Genomic DNA, 17,073 nt, shown 5'->3' on the forward strand with positions numbered 1-17,073 from the left:
TGTGTACCGAGGAGGGAGCTGCAGGGAGCAGCTGCAGGCCAAGACACTTGTTCTGGCTTGCTGTATTTATGGACTGTAGGTACAGGTGTGTTAACGTGCGTTAGCTCTTCTTTCTAACAGTGCCAGCTACTGAAGCTGAAATGTTTTAGTCTCCTATTGAATGTCTCTACAAAAAAAAGTCTATTGATAGTATTAAAAGATATTTTACAAATTGTAATGATGGTATCCTGTTACCACTGTAGAAGACTTTAAAATGAATATTATTTTTTTGATTTCCCCCCACCACCACCCCTCTCCTCAAATTAGGACTTAGAGGAGCAAAGTCGATTGATAGCTGCTTCCAGCAGATCGAACCAGAGCAGTGGAGAAGGACAATTTGTAGTCCTTAGCAGTAGCCAGTCAGAAGACAGTGATTTAGGAGAAGATGGAAAGAAGAAGAGAGAATCTGAAGCCTAAGGTTGCCTGCTTGATTAAAACTGGAATCATGGATATATCTGGTCAAATGGCACAGTATCTACAAGAAGCAAAATGCAGGTGGAGGGTCTGTTGTATTATATAAAAGACATCCCAATATGTAGACCCCATTATACCTTGATTTTTCTTTCTTAATTAACTTATTTCCATTTTCATGTCAGCATAATTTCTCTTCTGTATGCCAGATCAAGCATGGTGATGCTGCCATGCTTACTACAAAATTATGGCTTCTAAAGGCTTCTTTGCAATATGGAAAAAGTGGTGGGTTTTTTTTCCACTTACCTGGCTGTGCAATTGATTGCTCTTGAAGCAAAAATTAACCTCTCATTGGACTTCAACAATACACTGAAATTTGTTCTTTACGCTGCAGTATGCAGAACACCTTGTTGGAAACAAAAGTGGCTATCCAAATAAGACAGTGCTAAGCTTTACCTAACTGTTGTTGCGGTTAACCGTTCTTAGGTTTAGAAAGAAAAATCCTTATTAACATCAGTGAGATGTGCAGTAGTTCTAGATGGAAAGATCTTATTTTTTTTTCATACTGCATTGTATGGTACTGCCTTGGTTTTTTGGTGAATATAATATTGGAAGATTTCTCCAAACAGGAAGAAAAAAAAACTTTGTCAAACCTAGAAAAGAGCTGAAGAGATACAGTTGCATCTTTCTGCAATAAACCATTCCTTATCAAATGGTAAGAATAATGTACGTATTCTTGTAGCACAAGTGCCATGGTCTTGCTTTTCCCCAGTACTTGTAATAAACTGTAAGCCTTTGAGTTCACTTGTTTTATAAAACATGCCTACAGTTGCAAGAACATCTTGAGTATCATCATTTGGATCTTCTGAATACTTAAATGCCTTGTCACTAGTTCACTACTCTTATTGAAAATGAATTGAGGCTCTTGAGGTCTTTTCATGGAAATGTATTTTGCAAAGAGAATTAAATAGCTCTTAAGTAAGAGACTATGCTAATCCTACATTCTAGAGTCAATCCTGTAAAGCATTTTTCAAAGCAGTATCTGTTTACAGCTCTTAAGCCTGATCTCCATTCTCTATACCCTGTGTAATATTTATTTTATATAGTACTAAATATGCATTCACCTTTTGATTCAGAACAGGAAAATTGTTTAAAGTAAGAGAAATATTTATTTTTGCACTAATTACTATATATACTAAAATCCAATGGAACAGAAGACATGTCTCTAATAGTGGTATAAAAATAATAGGAAATGTAGAAAGAGAAGAATATACTTATAATCCCAGTTATGTTATAACATGTATGAGTGCTTTACAGTTCATTGTAGGGTATTTCAGCATTTTTGGTGTTCAGGAACAGATGCAATTTTCAGAGTATGTCCCATCACCAGTGCTGGCCCGATCTTTCACAGCTGGAGTTTCTTGGTGCTGATAAGACAGTAAGTGAGGAATCTCAGTATCTCTACTAGATGCCTGCAGGTGGATAGAGGGAACAGTTCCCTAGACTGTCCTCATGCATGGGAGTTGCCTTGCTGAAGTTAAAGAAGGCAGCCTCCTCCTCCTCCTCCTCCACTTTATGCTGGAGAGGCAAATTTCTATGCAGAGGTTAACTGCATCTGGCTCCTGTCACAGGAGAGCAAGGGAGGTGCTGCTGCCGGCCCAGCCTGCTGCAGGAATAACAGAATTTGCTGCTTTGGGGCTGCTGCTGCAGGAGGAGATAGAACAGCGCTCTTGGCTGATGTTACTGGCACTGCAGCGCGTGGAGGGCACTGAGCAGCCTCGGAAGCGGTCACAGTGCTTCTGCCTTACAAGAGACGTTGAAGGGGGAGACTCAGCCACAAAAAAACTCTATGTTCTCCTCCTGCATTAGAAGCTCCTACTCCAGTATATTTTTCATCCTCAGAGAAGTCAGTCAGACAATTGCAGAAGTACCTGTTTTTGTTGTTGCCTAGTCAGGCCAGATGGTATTGGCCTGTGGCCAAGGTTGGCCAGTACACTGTCACATGGACCACGCAGATCTGAGGCTTTGTGCATTATCTAAGTGGCGTTTTTATTTCATATGTAGTTTTGCATTCTCATCTCTTGTTCTTGAGACTGGTTTTATTCTTGCCAACAAGAATGTAGAGAGAGGCAACAAATGCAAATTTTCTTTTTCCTCTTCATGCCTGAATCTAGGCTTACAAATAGTTGCATGGTAGCCAGATTTTCTCTCCAAGTTGGTCCAGCTTGTGTTTCTTTCTGTTTTTTTTTTTTTTGTACTTAGTGATATTTCTGTTTGCTATCAGATAATATGACAGCTTAGCTCAAGGTTGTTGGGTCTGTCTTCTTCCAGTACATGCTGAAGGTGAAGTAACTTTGAAACAGCACAAGAAGAATATGAAGTCATTGGTCTCCACTTTCTAAAATTTAGTCACCTAGTTGTCAGAGTAAGAGTGATTAATGTGTTAACCAGTTTAAGCTGCAATATCCACAGCTCCATGTGGGAGACAGCTAATAGATTAGCAGTCCCATCAAAAAGCATTTCTGCTGTGTAGCCTGTTTTCTCTACGTGTTATTGTATTAGCCTTATTGAAAAGATGTCATCTTTTCTTGAAACCTATTATTAATGTTTTAGATATAAATCTGCAAAGATAAAGAGGAAAAGAAAAGCAGGAGAGAGAAAGCTGGCACCTGAACTTTCTGTGATATGGCACTTTTCAGATGTAACAATAGCTGATTGGAATTATTTTATTTATTTGTTTTGCCGGCCTTCCCTCCGTGCCATTAAATGCAGTTTTCTAAAACAGACAGCAGAGGCGTGAATTGCATATCACTTGTGTTAGATGACTCTCCTAGCCCTTAAAAAGCAGGGAAATGAATGCAGAGGGTAGTCCTTAAGGGAAAGAAGATAGATTGAGATGGATGAATGAACTAAGCTTTTTGGCTTGTTTAGAAGAGTCTGTGGTGCAAAATGAGCACAACTGTTTAAGAGCATGCAGGAGAGTGATGACGGCTGCAAGAGCAAAGGGCAGGTCAAAAGAGATCAGGAAGGTAAAGTGGAACGGGGCAGTGAGGCGGCAGTGGGGCTCGGACGATTGAGGCCCTCCTGACGGGGAGGAGCACGAGGCTTTATGGTCATAATTACCTCGAGGCAAAGAACATCTGCTGAGGTTTTATTCCTGCCCTCCTCCCCCAAATGAAAACTATCTGGTACCCTTTTTCTCATGAGGTTTGGAAATTCTTCATTGGATTTTTTTTTTTTTTTTTTAAAACAAAATTTTATAGAGAGCTTAGTATTTTCTTTGGGAGTATAACTTACAATATAAACACCTCACGGCCTCCTGGGAGCTACTGTGGTAGAATTTCACCAGAGTGTTTTATTATTGTAAGAAAGTAAATTACTAGTTGGTGTCCTCTCCTGTAATTTATTTCTCCTTTTGGCTATTTCCTACTGCTCTTTACTTCTAGACCGATCTACCAAGCACTGCAGCTGAAGTTAAGTTTTATTTTGCATCCTTCTGAATCTAACATACTGATTATTTCAAAAACTCCTGAAAACCCTCTTTCAGGTACACTGATTTTAAAAGGGCTTTGCATAGGTACTGAAACAGCAGTCTTGTTTAGGGCTAAATTTTCATGTTGCTAATTGCATCCTAATAGTTACTGCCACCTTTTTTTCCTTAGGTAAGGGGATATTACATTTGTGACGCTATGTAGATCTACACATTACAGACCATGGCAAATTTTCACATCAGTTGTTTCAAGCTACGTTCATTCTCTATGAACATAATGGTGTGAATATCAAAATTTATAGAGGGTGCTTATGGGTATGCATTTTATTGCATTATAGATAATAGCTAGTACTCCTCTATGGCCATGGATGCCTTTTCTTTAAGTCTGAACTGGAAGAAAGTTAAGAGAGTTGTATGCAACTTAGCCATACAGAACTGGTTACAAGTGGGTGGTATAAACTAATTGTGATTTGATGGTCTATTACTTCCTTAATCTTTTTAGCTTTGAAATTGTACCAACAAGATAAATATTAGTTAACTGTTAAATGGTAAATTAACAGGACTGTATCACATCCCCCCGCCAATGCAGTGATATTTCATCATTATATGGATGTAAATCCAGAGCAATCCTTGAAACAGCTGAAGCTATTTATGAAGATATACTTTATGGACATTGATATAAAGAAGCAAATTTGGATTGTGCATATCTTTTAAGGTGAATTTTGAAGTACTCACACAGAATTTAGAAGAGAAGCCAATGGAGAAAGTGTTGTTACTACTAAGGTCTCATGTTATTTCAGAAATAATTCACACAGACAAAGCAAACCTGCCTCTGCTGTTTAGTTAACACTCAGTGAATTTAGTAGAGAGACATTGTCTAGTCTAACAACAGCTGATATTTTATACTCTTTTCTTTGCTCTATTTTACAGAATTTCTTGCAAGTCAATTAGTTTCCAAGGCTTTTCTTTCTAACCAAGCACTAAGTTGATTGATTTTTTTTTTTCCTGCCACAGTGATATCCAGTTTAATAAGACGAGAATAAGTCAGTGTGCCATTGTGAATGCATTTGTATTCGTAATGAAGTTTATATTGCAAGCCAAGGATTTTGTACAATCTTTCAGGTGATTTTTATAATGCAGTGGAGTGGTCACCTACTTATGATGATGTACTGGACTGGTCATGTTCTAGTGAAGTATAAGTAATTTTTGCAATGTTTGAGACTTACACATTTTTTCCTTGAAGAGCTGTATTTAAAAACCTCAAGTGTATACTTACTTCAACATTGATAGTTGTGTTTTAAGCTTGGAAACATGAATAGTAAATGTATTATGCCAGGGCTTCAGTCAGCATTTTGTAGGTTAAATAATAAGAACTTAAGTATAGTAACTTTCTGGATGGGATTTGTATTGATGCAAAAAACATCTGCTTTTTTCCTAATACTGATTTCCAGAGAGTACCATTATTGGCAACAGGATGCCTTCCATTGAACTAAGTTTAAGGTGCAGTTGAATCCCTCTGTTTTCAAAGTATATCTCAGTTGTGTTAATTTTAATCATATTAGCCAGATATCCTCAGAGGAAGTTATTGTACTTGGGAATGATGGTAACTTATTTTTGCAACAATCAAAGATTGAATATTAAGAGAAGAAAATCCTTACTGTCTTAGCTGGCTGTTTTAATGCACATGTTCTAGTCACATGACAATGTGCAGCACTTTGTAAAGAGCTACGGTTACATTAATGGTCAGAATTCATGTTGTATAGAAAAGCTTTACCAGCACAACCATTAACATGGTTACTGACACTATTTCACAGGCTTCATTAGTTTTCTTTATTATATGATAGGCACCATGTAAGAAGCAATGGATTATAGCTCCATAATAGTTAAATTTGTATTTTATAAGATTTGTAGATTTTTTTCTGCGGGAAAAGAGACTTTTGAATTATGTAACTTCAGTGATACAGATGCATGTATAAATGAAAATCTATGCTTACTTGATAATGAAGGAATAAATACTATTAATGCCAAGTGTGTTGATGAACTACTTTTTTTAAAAATATATATATATGGATTCTTCTGTAGTATTTTTAAGAAGAGTAAGTATTCTGTGCATCTATGTGCACTATGTAAGTATACAGATTAGTAAGCAGTTATCTACCTGGAAATTTTTAGTGCAAAATGACAATGTAACATCACCCCATCCGATGAAAGTATCCAATGATGCCATTAGGAGGCTTTGTCACCTTGTCATTCAGAGAATCTAAGCATGATTGGAGTGTTTGGCCTCTGCAGTAGAAATTATTCCATGTAATGAACGTGACAGTTTCAGTTGCACATTTCTTTCTTCTCCCAAGTACGACAACAAAACGTGACTACTGCTAGGTAAGTGTTCCAAAAGGTTAAGCTGAAACTGGTTGAAGAGAAATTCCAAAAACCTGCAAATATGCCTTTGGATAGCACTGTAAAGTGAAAACCCAGTTCTAGAAAGAGCAAGAAAATACACAGTTGATGAGACATGTTAATACCTGAGAAGGAAAAGCAGAACAAACACGTCTTTTAGACATGTTGCCTTCTTGCTGAAACGTCAGTATATCACACTAGTTGCTGTGATAAGCAAGAGTTTTCTGTAGCTGTTAATCCTATTTCAGTACTTAGATCCCCACTTTCTGCGGTGTGGAGGGGGCACATGATGAGACTTGGTCTTCCTTTATATAGAGAGAGATATATATACACACACACATGCACGTGCACACACACACACACATATATAGGAGATAAAATCCCAGAAGAGAAAAGGAGCTGCATAAAAGTCTTACCCACTTCAACATTCCCTTCAAAATATAGAAATAATAGTTATGTGCAGTTGAGGTTGTAGGTTCCTAAGAAGTTTTCCTGTCCATAAAGATCATATTCCTTGTATAGTATGTAGTCTTTCAAGCAGTTTGGCAGTGGAAGGAAGGTCATGAAGACAGGACAACGGAGACGCAACCGGCCCATGCATTCCCGTATCTTCAGACGACAAAGATGTTTCAAAGAGCGAGGATTTGCTAGAAGTAAGAAGGTGAGACTGATAAAATTATTTATTCAGTTTTGTGCAACTACTCTGCCAGCTTTCAAAAACATTGGTCCAGATTTTGCTGCATATTTGTTCTGTGAATAGACAGATTAAATCAGTGGGACTGTCCTTGGACAACAGGACCTGTCAGGATCTAGCCTTTATACCTCAGCCCATACACCTCAGTTGTATTTGTAATTGTAGTCAGCTAAGTCAAAAGATTTTATTTCTGTCAAGTTGCTTAAATGTATGCTAATGCAAGTTTAAAAAACAGAGCTTGGTGAAGGTATTTTAATGCCAAAAAATTGCCACCTGTTTTGTGTTAGCCCAAAGAAGCTACTAAAGTAGAATTTTGACTTGCTATCTTTTAATCTTTGTACAAACAAAAAGAATTAAATCTCGACTAGAATTAAATCACTTAATTAAAAATAGTAATTTATTGTTTGTTGCATCCACCTGAAGCAGGGAAAAAGCTTCTCTTTTAATCATGAGTACATAAAAACTTCTTAAATATTTCCCTTGAAGGGGAGCATGTTGTCTACATTGTAATTAAATAGTCATCAAGTGCTCTAAATTGTGCGATTACTGCCTATCAGAATTCTGAGAAAGACTTGCTTTAAATGCTGCAAAGACTGATTTTTGTTTAAGATTTATCTTATTGTCAAAGCATAACTTTTAGCCTAATAGGGGCCAAGAGAAAGAACAGTCTTGAGTTAAAAAAAAAAAAAAAAAAAAATTGTTGTACCAACAGCAAAAAAGCCCCAAATAGTTTCTCATTTCAGTTATCTAAACATCAGATACTTACTTAGAATTGAGTTGATTTCTGGCCAGAGTTCCTGTTCTTTGAGAACTGCTTCTAGCTTCCAGCAGATATTAACGTGATCAACATAATCTAACATTATTCGCACTACTTTCCCAGACAGATGCTTCAGCCATGACAAAGTGATCACTTCACAGAACTGATAGAAACAAAACATTTAATAGAATAATATTCAATATTTCTGTAAATGCCAGAAAGAATTAGTGCTCTGTCAGTCAGGGGAGCTTTAGGTTGTCACACCTTATGTTAAACCTCACCAGTAGAATATTGAGATTGGTTATTTTGTACTATATGAAAAAAATGAACTTAAGCAGCTTTGTATTAGGTAGCTGAGCACCTCTTTTTAAGCATTTAGTCTTCCACAGTGTAATTCGGAACCCCCAGTCAGGAATTTTAAACAGCACCAGAGGAGAGCTCTTCAGAATGTGTCCCAGGGCGCTGGGCAGGGAGCCACCAGCCCCGTGCGTGCTGTGCCACACACCCTTACCTTCGGGTTACGGACGGCTTATTAGTTTCAAGTGGACTTTACAATTGTCAAAGCAATGACACTGACAGGTGTCTCTAGGAACCTGTTTGGTCAATCCAAGTTGGCTAACTTCTGGTCAGCATTTATCACGCCAGGTTCAGGGAGTCCTTGCAATGGGCTTTCAGCATTAGGAACACGATACAAGGTGACCCAGTGGGCTAGCATGCAAGTACCTGCTTTCACAGCGTGGATAAGACTGCCCTGGAGAGCCAAGTTTGTACTGTTTCCATATTGCTCACTATATTTTCAACACTGAAAAATATTAGTTATGATGATTTGCTATCATGAATCAGGCCTTATGGTGACACCTATTTAATTTTAAAGCCTTGTCTAGTCCTACATTTATATGTAAACTGCCTCACAGTTTCAAAACTTCTTTTTCTGAAAGAATACATTAACAAGTACTTTCTCAGTTTTAAGGAGGATACTGCCAGTAAAACAACATATGAAGCATTCTGTTATACTTACCATTGTATCTTTGATAACAGTAGAAGTCCATCCATCAGTCACATACTGGGAATGGGAACTATTTCCCCGAGGGCAATCAAAGCAGCGCTGCACGTCATACCCATAGTTCATCAGCATTCTTAACATGACTTCATCTTTCAGCGCGTACTGTAGAGCTGATGGAAAATGTGTTGTATTCACTCTGCAGAAGTAATTGACGTTAGCTCCATGCCGGAGCAGTAGATTCATTAGCTCGTAGTTGCCCATTCTCAAGGCTATTTGGAGACAATTGATGGGATCTTGGTTTGGCAGGGCTCCAGCATTCAGCAGTAACTGTGTTGAACAGATATCCCCATTTGAAACAGCAAAGTACAATGCTGATTTCCTGTGGTCATCGTAGCCTTTGCGAACTCTCTGATCCAGCATAAAGTTGGCATCAAACCCAGATCTGAGGAGAAACTCAAGGCACTGAGGATGTGCTCCTGCTGCAGCTGAGTGAACTGGACTTATCCCACTTTCTTTAATGGCATCAAAATTAGTAACTGGAACTAAGTTTTTTAAGGCTCTAAAGAAGAAGAAGAAGAAGAAGAAGAAGAAAAAAAGATTTTTGAGAATCTTAAGTATGGTGGTTCACTTAGATCAATCATTGAACTCTCTTGCTGGGCTTTAGAATTCATCATGATTGTATACAGTTGTCTTAATCTACCAAATCAGTCCCATGACATGCTATACTTCATGCTATATGTCATGTCATATGCTATATGACATGCTATAACTTCAATTTCTAACAATTAAATAGTTAGCCAGCAATGACTTCACACTTACTACACATGAAGTATTTACAATATATCCAATTATGCCATCATTCATCAACATTCTCACTTACTTCTAGCTAGAAAACTAATGATTCCTTCTCAGTATAGACTTTTCTTGAATGATGAGAACACAGTGCAGTTGCTTAACCTATAGGAATTAGGGCAGGTTCCTGGGATTCTTAAGCACAATGCAACTTTTCTAGTAGTGAAAGAGTTGTTCCTCACTGATTCTTTGTGATTTTAACACAAATATCTTCCAGTGATTTTCCCATCTTTAAAATGGGGATAACCCTTACCCCCACGTATATTTTTATTTAGTATGTATGTCTACCTTCCTATGACAGAGCGGAGATGAGCACATTCTGAAGAAAATAATAAGGATGTCCCAAGCACCTAAACATCAAGTCTGGGCAATAGTATTATTTGTGACAAATGGGGAAATACTACAGGGATCAGTAGGCTCATCCTAGAACAGATTACATCTTGACTGGCCTCTTGCATTCAGACACAAAACTCTCATTTCCATGGTTAAAAAGAATTACTTCTACAAAACTACAGATTTGCTGCCTGCTTTGAGTAAGGCAAAGTTAGCAAAATGAATATTTTTGTTGTCACTATTACTTGATTTTCAAGTATATTAACTCACAGAAAGTGTCCTCTATATGCAGCTCTATGGATCGGCAAATGACCTGAGTGCTTTGGTACATTAGCATCAGCCCCATATTCTAGTAAAAGGCTCAGCGAATCTGGATTTCCTCCTCCTGCTGCTTCAAATAATACAGAAGCACAATCCATTGCCTGTGAAAGAACATCAGCACCTGGAGAGAAACATCAAGCATTTTCACAGGCATCACTGTAAATATCTAGCAGCAATTAATATCTCTGACCCCTCCAATGACAAGGAATTGTGAATTCTATTTTTCACCAAATAAAACCAGTATGGGCATAACCATTTGTGTTAGATCCTTGATATTACTTGTGTTCATGTAATCCTGAGAATGAGAAGGTCCAAACTGCTTTGTGTACAATCACACAATAAGACTTAATGCTATAATGAGGCATGCGAGGGGTTTACTTCCTGTTCATACATGCAATTCTTTTTGTCTTACATACAATGCACTTCTGTTCTTTTTTACAATGCTCAAACAAATATAACTAAATATGAAATACATAAAGAAATGTAAGATGGATGAGATTAATTCCATATAGGAATATGTGAAAGTTAGGTACTAGAAGAGAAACAAAGTTGTTTCTTTTAAAAAAAAACAACAAAAAAATTCTCTGAGTATTTGTAACAGGAAGCTACGTCCTCTCATCAGGGAAGAGAACTAGTATCAAAACAGTTCCTACATTCCAGTTGCAGCACTACTGTGCCTATATGTGTGTGTGTGTGTGTATGTAGCAAATACTCATTAAACTATTAATATTTTGTTTGAATACTATTGCAGTGTTTATTATGCCTTAACTACATCACAACAATCCTCTTGCTGCAGATAGCATTTTCTTTAGTAATGAATGTTATTTCTGCTGTATACAGAAGGCATGTCTTACAATAATCAGTTCCACTCACAAAACTTTGGAAAGATTAACAAAAATGCATGTAAATAAAATAACTACTTCAGAGGTAATATGTCTTATAATATGAAATTTGGATACAGAGAATTCTTTAGAAAAAAACAGACCTTGATCTATGTGATTTAGGAGTTAAATACTTCAAATAAATTAAGATGCCATTTAGTGATCATACAAAAAATACAAAGTTTCAGTGACATATCACATTTGCTTACAGTTTTGTAAAGCATACATTGGTGACTACTACTCTTTGCTGTAAAAAAATTAAATCTCTAAAAATGTATTTTTTAAAGCTATTAACATCTGAGAGACTGTACACTCAATATCATAGGCCTTTCATTTCCTTTCAATTCAGGAATGCAAAGTTTTACAGGCTGGTGAGCTAACAATTTTTGGCCTCTACAGCTAGAAAGAGTTTCCCCTTTTAGAAAGAGGATTCACTTTGTTTGCCCCGTTTTGGATTTAAACATTTCGGTACTAAAGCATATAGCTATACAATTTCTACTAGTATGAAGAACCACACTGAAGGGTCTTCTAGAAACTGCACATTACTAAATCAACCGACTGAGCTGTAAAACATTCTCTACAGAAGTCTCACCTTTTTGCAGTAAAAGCTCCATAATTTCTGTATGTCCAGTCTGTGCAGCCAGTGCTAGAGGTGTGAGTCCATATCCACTGCGAGGATCAGGATCTGCTCCAGAACGAAGCAGAAGCTTCACCAGATCCTTTCTGCCTAGTCTGGCTGCCTCGTGTAAAGCAGTCCTCTTGTGGACACACTGCAAATTCACTTTTGCACCAAAACTTATCAACAAGGAGGCAATCTCATATGCATCATGTTTAATTGCTGTAAGACAATATGTGAAGTATTAGCCAGAATGTTATTCAACACTATTCTGTGCGCTCTAATTTCTATTATGTGGCAGTCCAGGAAAGCTCACGCTGTTCCCTGAAGTGCTATTTATACACTGAGAAATGTCACACTACACTGAAATTTTCAACTTATCATCAAGTCTGTTCTTTGTTTCTAGCATAATATTAATTATACAAATGAATAATTTTATGGTAATTTTTTCCTCTTTTCTTTTTTTCTGTAATCTGTTGCAGCTGGTAAAGTTCCTCCCTGCCACTAGATGGAGATGATAGACGGGGGCTTGGAGTGATCAGTAGCTGGCCTGCTCAGGGAGCTATATATAATCTTCACAAGCACTTACTGTAATAGAAACAAAGCTTAAAATGATTTTGTCATGTGCCTCCTTATCTTAATAAGTGTGATCTGTTAAGATAGTAAGGATTTTAGAAGGGTGATTTGCATTGGCTGAAGAGATCTCCAGCAAATGGAATGAATAGGCAACATCCTCTTCTCCTTTCCAATCTTCCAGGCTGGGCAGGGTAGAACAGCGAGTGCCATTTACTGAGACAGATTAGATAGAGCTGTGCCTCATGTGACAGAGCTGCTTCAAATAAGATTGAGAGCATACTATAACTTGTGATGTTTCATTATCTGTAACCTACACGGCTGCTTTATATATATCGCATACATCCCCTTCTGGGGGGATGGTGCATTTTAGTATAGTGTACTTCAAGAGCACCTAGGAGTTCCCTGCATTTTTAAAGCTGGAGACCCTGACTGGAAGGTCTAGTCATCTCAAAAGGATGGGTTGGGGTTTCTACAGAGGGTTGATTGTTTTTTTCCCCCTCATTTTTTGACCCTTGTTTTGAAAAAGCCAGCTTTCCAACACTGAGAAATTTAGAGGTTCATTCAAGAAACTTACAGGGCTCTTGCGAAACTCAGATGATGACAATCCGCTTTCCTTCTATTGGACAGGATTGAGTAAGAACAATAGCATCACAGACCAGCTTGGGGGAAGCAAATGAAATGAACACAGAACTATTTTGAAAATCATCTATCTTGGCAAAATATTAAGACTGGTTCTTTAGAAATCAAGGCTTACAGCTCTTCTGCATGTTTAACTTAAAATAGAATTCACACAGAGTGATTTAAAAAATTCAAACAGAAGTGAACTGAGAATCTGGAGGCCTGATTAGACTCTTCACTTGTTATATTTAGTTTAATTCCAGCAGTGCCTGAATGGGGGCAAACATACTGTTTTATGCTAATAAAATGCAATGTAGCTAAATCAGGCTGTTTTGCTACAACTTTTGAAAATCAAAACCAATCACTCTGGGTTTTAGAGAAGCAGAAACTGATGTAATGAAAAAAAATACTATGCAAGTAGAGAATATGAATGTTTTATGCATGCAGCCCTGAAGAGTGATAGCACAAAGAAGCACAACTGGGTAAAAGAAGATAGTCTAGCACTTCATGGTGAAAGTTATTTGATTATGTGAGGAAAAAGATACATGTCCAATCTGAACCTCTTTGCAACTGAGGGATGGAAAACGGGTGTCATCTGGCACTCCTTGCATTGGAACAGACTTAGGAAAAGCTAAAAAAAAAAAAAAAAAATCTTTCCCCAAACTCTCTCTTTGTTTCCCATACTTCAGAAGATCAAGAAGGGCAATACTTTAATAAATAACGCTAAGAACTTTGTGGTAACAGTCCCTAACTTGGAATATCAGCTCATTTAAAGCCCTACCATCTTCTGGGAAGAAAAACAGATGATGACAGACACATTCAGATTTTTTGCTTGTTTGCTAACAGTTTCTGCTGCCAATAGCAAAATACTTTAGGTATTGAACAAGTCAAACATGTCAAACTGAAACCTAAAATGTCTGATTTTGAATCTCACCTCATTTCCCCTCCTCCTCCAAGTAAGGTATTTACCTGTAACTAAAGGAGAATCTCCTTCTTCATTCTTAGCATTGGGATTGCAGCCATTGAGCAGGAGAAAGCGGACATTATCTATAAAGCAGTTTCTTACTGCTACCAAAAGAGGCGTTTCCCCTTTTAGAGTGGTCTGTTCCCACGTAATGGCACTGGAGGCTGGAATACAGAAAAGTAGAACACATTTGAAGCTGGATTATTCATCAGACCTGACTTTGTAAAACTTTTTGGTGGAAAAACAGAAGGACTCCCTACCTTTCAAAGTTATTTCGAGGATGTTCTTATTCAGCTGTGCTGCAGCTTCATGCAGAGGAAGCCAGCCTTGCTGGTCTGCTTCTTCAAAAGCAGAACTGTGCTTCACCAACTTCTTCAAGGCCTCCTCTTGGCCTGTGATATGTTGAGACGCGCTTATCCAACTACTCATCATAAAACAAAATTCAGGGTAACTGATATATTTGAGGGCCATTTATCCCATCAGTATAACTAGTATAACAACTTATCTTGCCAAAGCAATTTTTGATCAAAGGGTGGTTCTATGAATGGAACAATCAGTGATCTACATTGACTCACAGAGCATTTTGAATTACACATTGAAATAATTAATTTATAATTAACACGACTAAAAAATTTAAACTACAACCCTCTCAAGAGAACACTGCATGACAGTTTAGTATATGAAGTAAACAACTGTCCTATTGAAACTGTAGAAGAAGAATTAGGTTTGCAAATGTAGAATGATGCTGATTTAACTGAGATATGACATGTATTTCATTATCTTTGCTTTTACTAAAAATCCTACTGGAACTTTAATCAACACAAGTGATCAGGTCTTCAATTCTGTATCTCAGAAACAGTCAACAGCCAAATTCTGCAAATGCTGCCCTAGGTTCAACTTTTATAATTAAAGGGAAAAAATATTGCTTACTTAGTTGCTCAGCTCTAGATTCACTGAAAGAATTAAACACACACTCCCACCGTGGAATGCAGGACTCCGCATCAGACAGACGAGCTGCGTGGGGAGAATTACTCACTTGAGAGCGAGATCAAACTTGTCAGCAGGCTGAGAAGGAAGGTGCCTAGAGTTACCCCTGTCACTAGGGGTTCCCCGTTTGTTATGCTTAGACCTCCTTGCAGGCTGAATTGCCTGACACAGGGTCCAGGAAAACATTTGTCCAACAACAAAGAGCACCCCCCTAAAGGAGACAGCTACAGAACTAAGCGAGACTAAGGCAGCACCACCACTGCTCAACTTTTATGCAAGTCTAATTACTAGACAGCTTCCCCCAGAGGCGAAAGAACTGTGCTCCTGCTACAGCCTGGGAGATTGCTCAGCTACCAGGCAGAACTTGTTCAGGACTTGTTCAATTTGTCCCTCAAACTGAAGTTTTTTCAAAATGAAGAGTTCAGGCTTTCTCACAAGCAGCAGCAAAATTTCATTTGGCTAGAAAGCCCATTTCAGTAAAGGCCTGGATTCTACTCCTGGTTTTTTAACCCATTATTTCTGGGAGAAGGCAGTCTGTCTTCCTAGGAGAAAGCTGTAACTATAGAATAAGAGAACTGACTGCTCTCATTATCTGCTGCTGAAATTTTCCTTCATATAGAAGGATTATATATTCATTAGGCCAGACAGAAAGCATAATTAGAGTTTAGGCACGTTCCCCTTAGTGCACCGAGCTAGAATCTGCTTTTCCAGGAGACCTGTGCTCTTGATTCCAGCTTTACTAAATACCTCTGTGACTACTTACTATGATGTATGTAAGGACTGAACTGAAGGTTTCCCACTGGCAGACCACTGTCCTAACAACTGTCCTAGCTATTTTCATTCCTTAGTTTTCTCTGTGACTGGATATATAAATTGACAATTACACCACAAAAAGTGGAAGTATCAAGAGGAGAGCAGACTAAGAGCATTCCATATACAAATACACTGAAATCTGGCAGCTAAGGAACAATTCTGGAACACTTTTCAGGAAGAGAAAGGATTTTCATCTGGGTAACTCAAAGTGCCAAATACAGCACTGATTGATTGGGCACCTTGCCATTCTGTTGCTTATTTTATGAGAAAGGACTGATAGAGGCTCCTAATTCCAGAAAATGAAGCACTGGAGTCACAGAGAAGAGTGAGGTTTGAACCCATCCTCTTTCTTATCATTTTCCTATCTAATAAGCTAGCTTTTGCGTGTCCCATTTTTACTTGCCTAACTCTCCCCAGGACTATATAAAGAAATAGGCACTTAACTCAGGTGACCAGACATCTAAAAAGCAGGCACTGCTCACCAGTGCAATACCTAGTGATTCCTAGGGGGATAGGCTTAGTGCAGTGCATTTGTACTTAACTGTCCGAATAGCTGCGATTATCTTTCCACGTTCTTTGCTTGGAACAAACTGGAAACTGCATAAACAGAAAAAAATAAAGTGCTATAATTAATGAGAAGTTCATGATTCAATTATACCTTAGTTTAAATATTCAACAGTCTATAATACATATTACACTTTCTAGTGTAGCAATACAATACACAACTGAGCAATACAAGTCAAAGGAAAATGAACTTCCTACATGCACATAATAATGTCATGAAAATGTCAAATATAGAAGTAATAACTCATTACCTCTCATTCTCTGCTACATCCACACTTGTTTCATTTTTATGCATATCCCATAAGCTTTCCTGAATAGCGTGCTGGGTAGGGATTTCATCACAGTCATCATCAAACACATATGTAGAATTATACATGACAAATCAGCACAACTTGAGTCACCTTTACTGGGAAAATGCTTTTTATTTGCAAGCAGATGTTAAATCTTCTGGTTAAATCTGGAGTAATAGAAACAGCAACTGCTGTTTAAGTATCAAGAGAAAGAAAGCATAGTTTAAAACAAATGAATCAGAATTTCTCCATCTCAAGCTCTATCCTTCTCCCAACACTGCAAAGACAGCTGTTCTTCAAATTGGAGGTATTTTACTCCAATAGCACATGCTAATTCTTATCTCCATTCCACAGACTGAACATTTAGAATAGCTACTTCCTCCTCAATTGTGCTCTAGATGTTTCCATAATAGGAAAACAGATGTGCAATAAAATTTTGGGGTGTTTTTTTTTTAGTTTGTTCA

At 37.7% G+C, this 17,073-nt stretch overlaps 2 protein-coding genes across 9 annotated transcripts in view; one reads left to right on the plus strand and one right to left on the minus strand.

Moving 5' to 3' along the window:
* Window positions 1-5,968, plus strand: part of APPL1 (adaptor protein, phosphotyrosine interacting with PH domain and leucine zipper 1) — a 35,922-nt gene extending 29,954 nt beyond the window's left edge. For 7 of the 8 annotated variants that reach the window (XM_026078883.1, XM_026078882.1, XM_026078881.1 and 4 more), the window contains one exon: window positions 307-5,968. In XM_026078883.1, the coding sequence (XP_025934668.1) occupies window positions 307-456 (150 nt within the window). In that variant the 3' untranslated portion in view covers window positions 457-5,968. The remainder of the gene's footprint in view (window positions 1-306) is intronic. The other variant, XR_003255672.1, reaches the window with a different exon arrangement.
* On the minus strand, window positions 3,697-16,695 carry ASB14 (ankyrin repeat and SOCS box containing 14). Its single transcript, XM_026078889.1, has 10 exons — window positions 16,571-16,695; window positions 16,298-16,352; window position 14,601; window positions 14,216-14,347; window positions 13,961-14,119; window positions 11,774-12,019; window positions 10,250-10,421; window positions 8,810-9,353; window positions 7,801-7,954; window positions 3,697-6,987 (listed from the first exon to the last, which is right to left on the minus strand). Exons 1-10 carry the CDS (start codon window positions 16,693-16,695, stop codon window positions 6,794-6,796), a joined length of 1,782 nt encoding a protein of 593 aa, XP_025934674.1. The 3' UTR covers window positions 3,697-6,793.
* Between the last annotated feature and the right edge of the window lie 378 nt (window positions 16,696-17,073).

Source organism: Apteryx rowi, unplaced genomic scaffold (genome assembly GCF_003343035.1).
Source record: "Apteryx rowi isolate R43461 unplaced genomic scaffold, aptRow1 scaffold_49, whole genome shotgun sequence".
Lineage (NCBI taxonomy): Eukaryota > Metazoa > Chordata > Aves > Apterygiformes > Apterygidae > Apteryx > Apteryx rowi.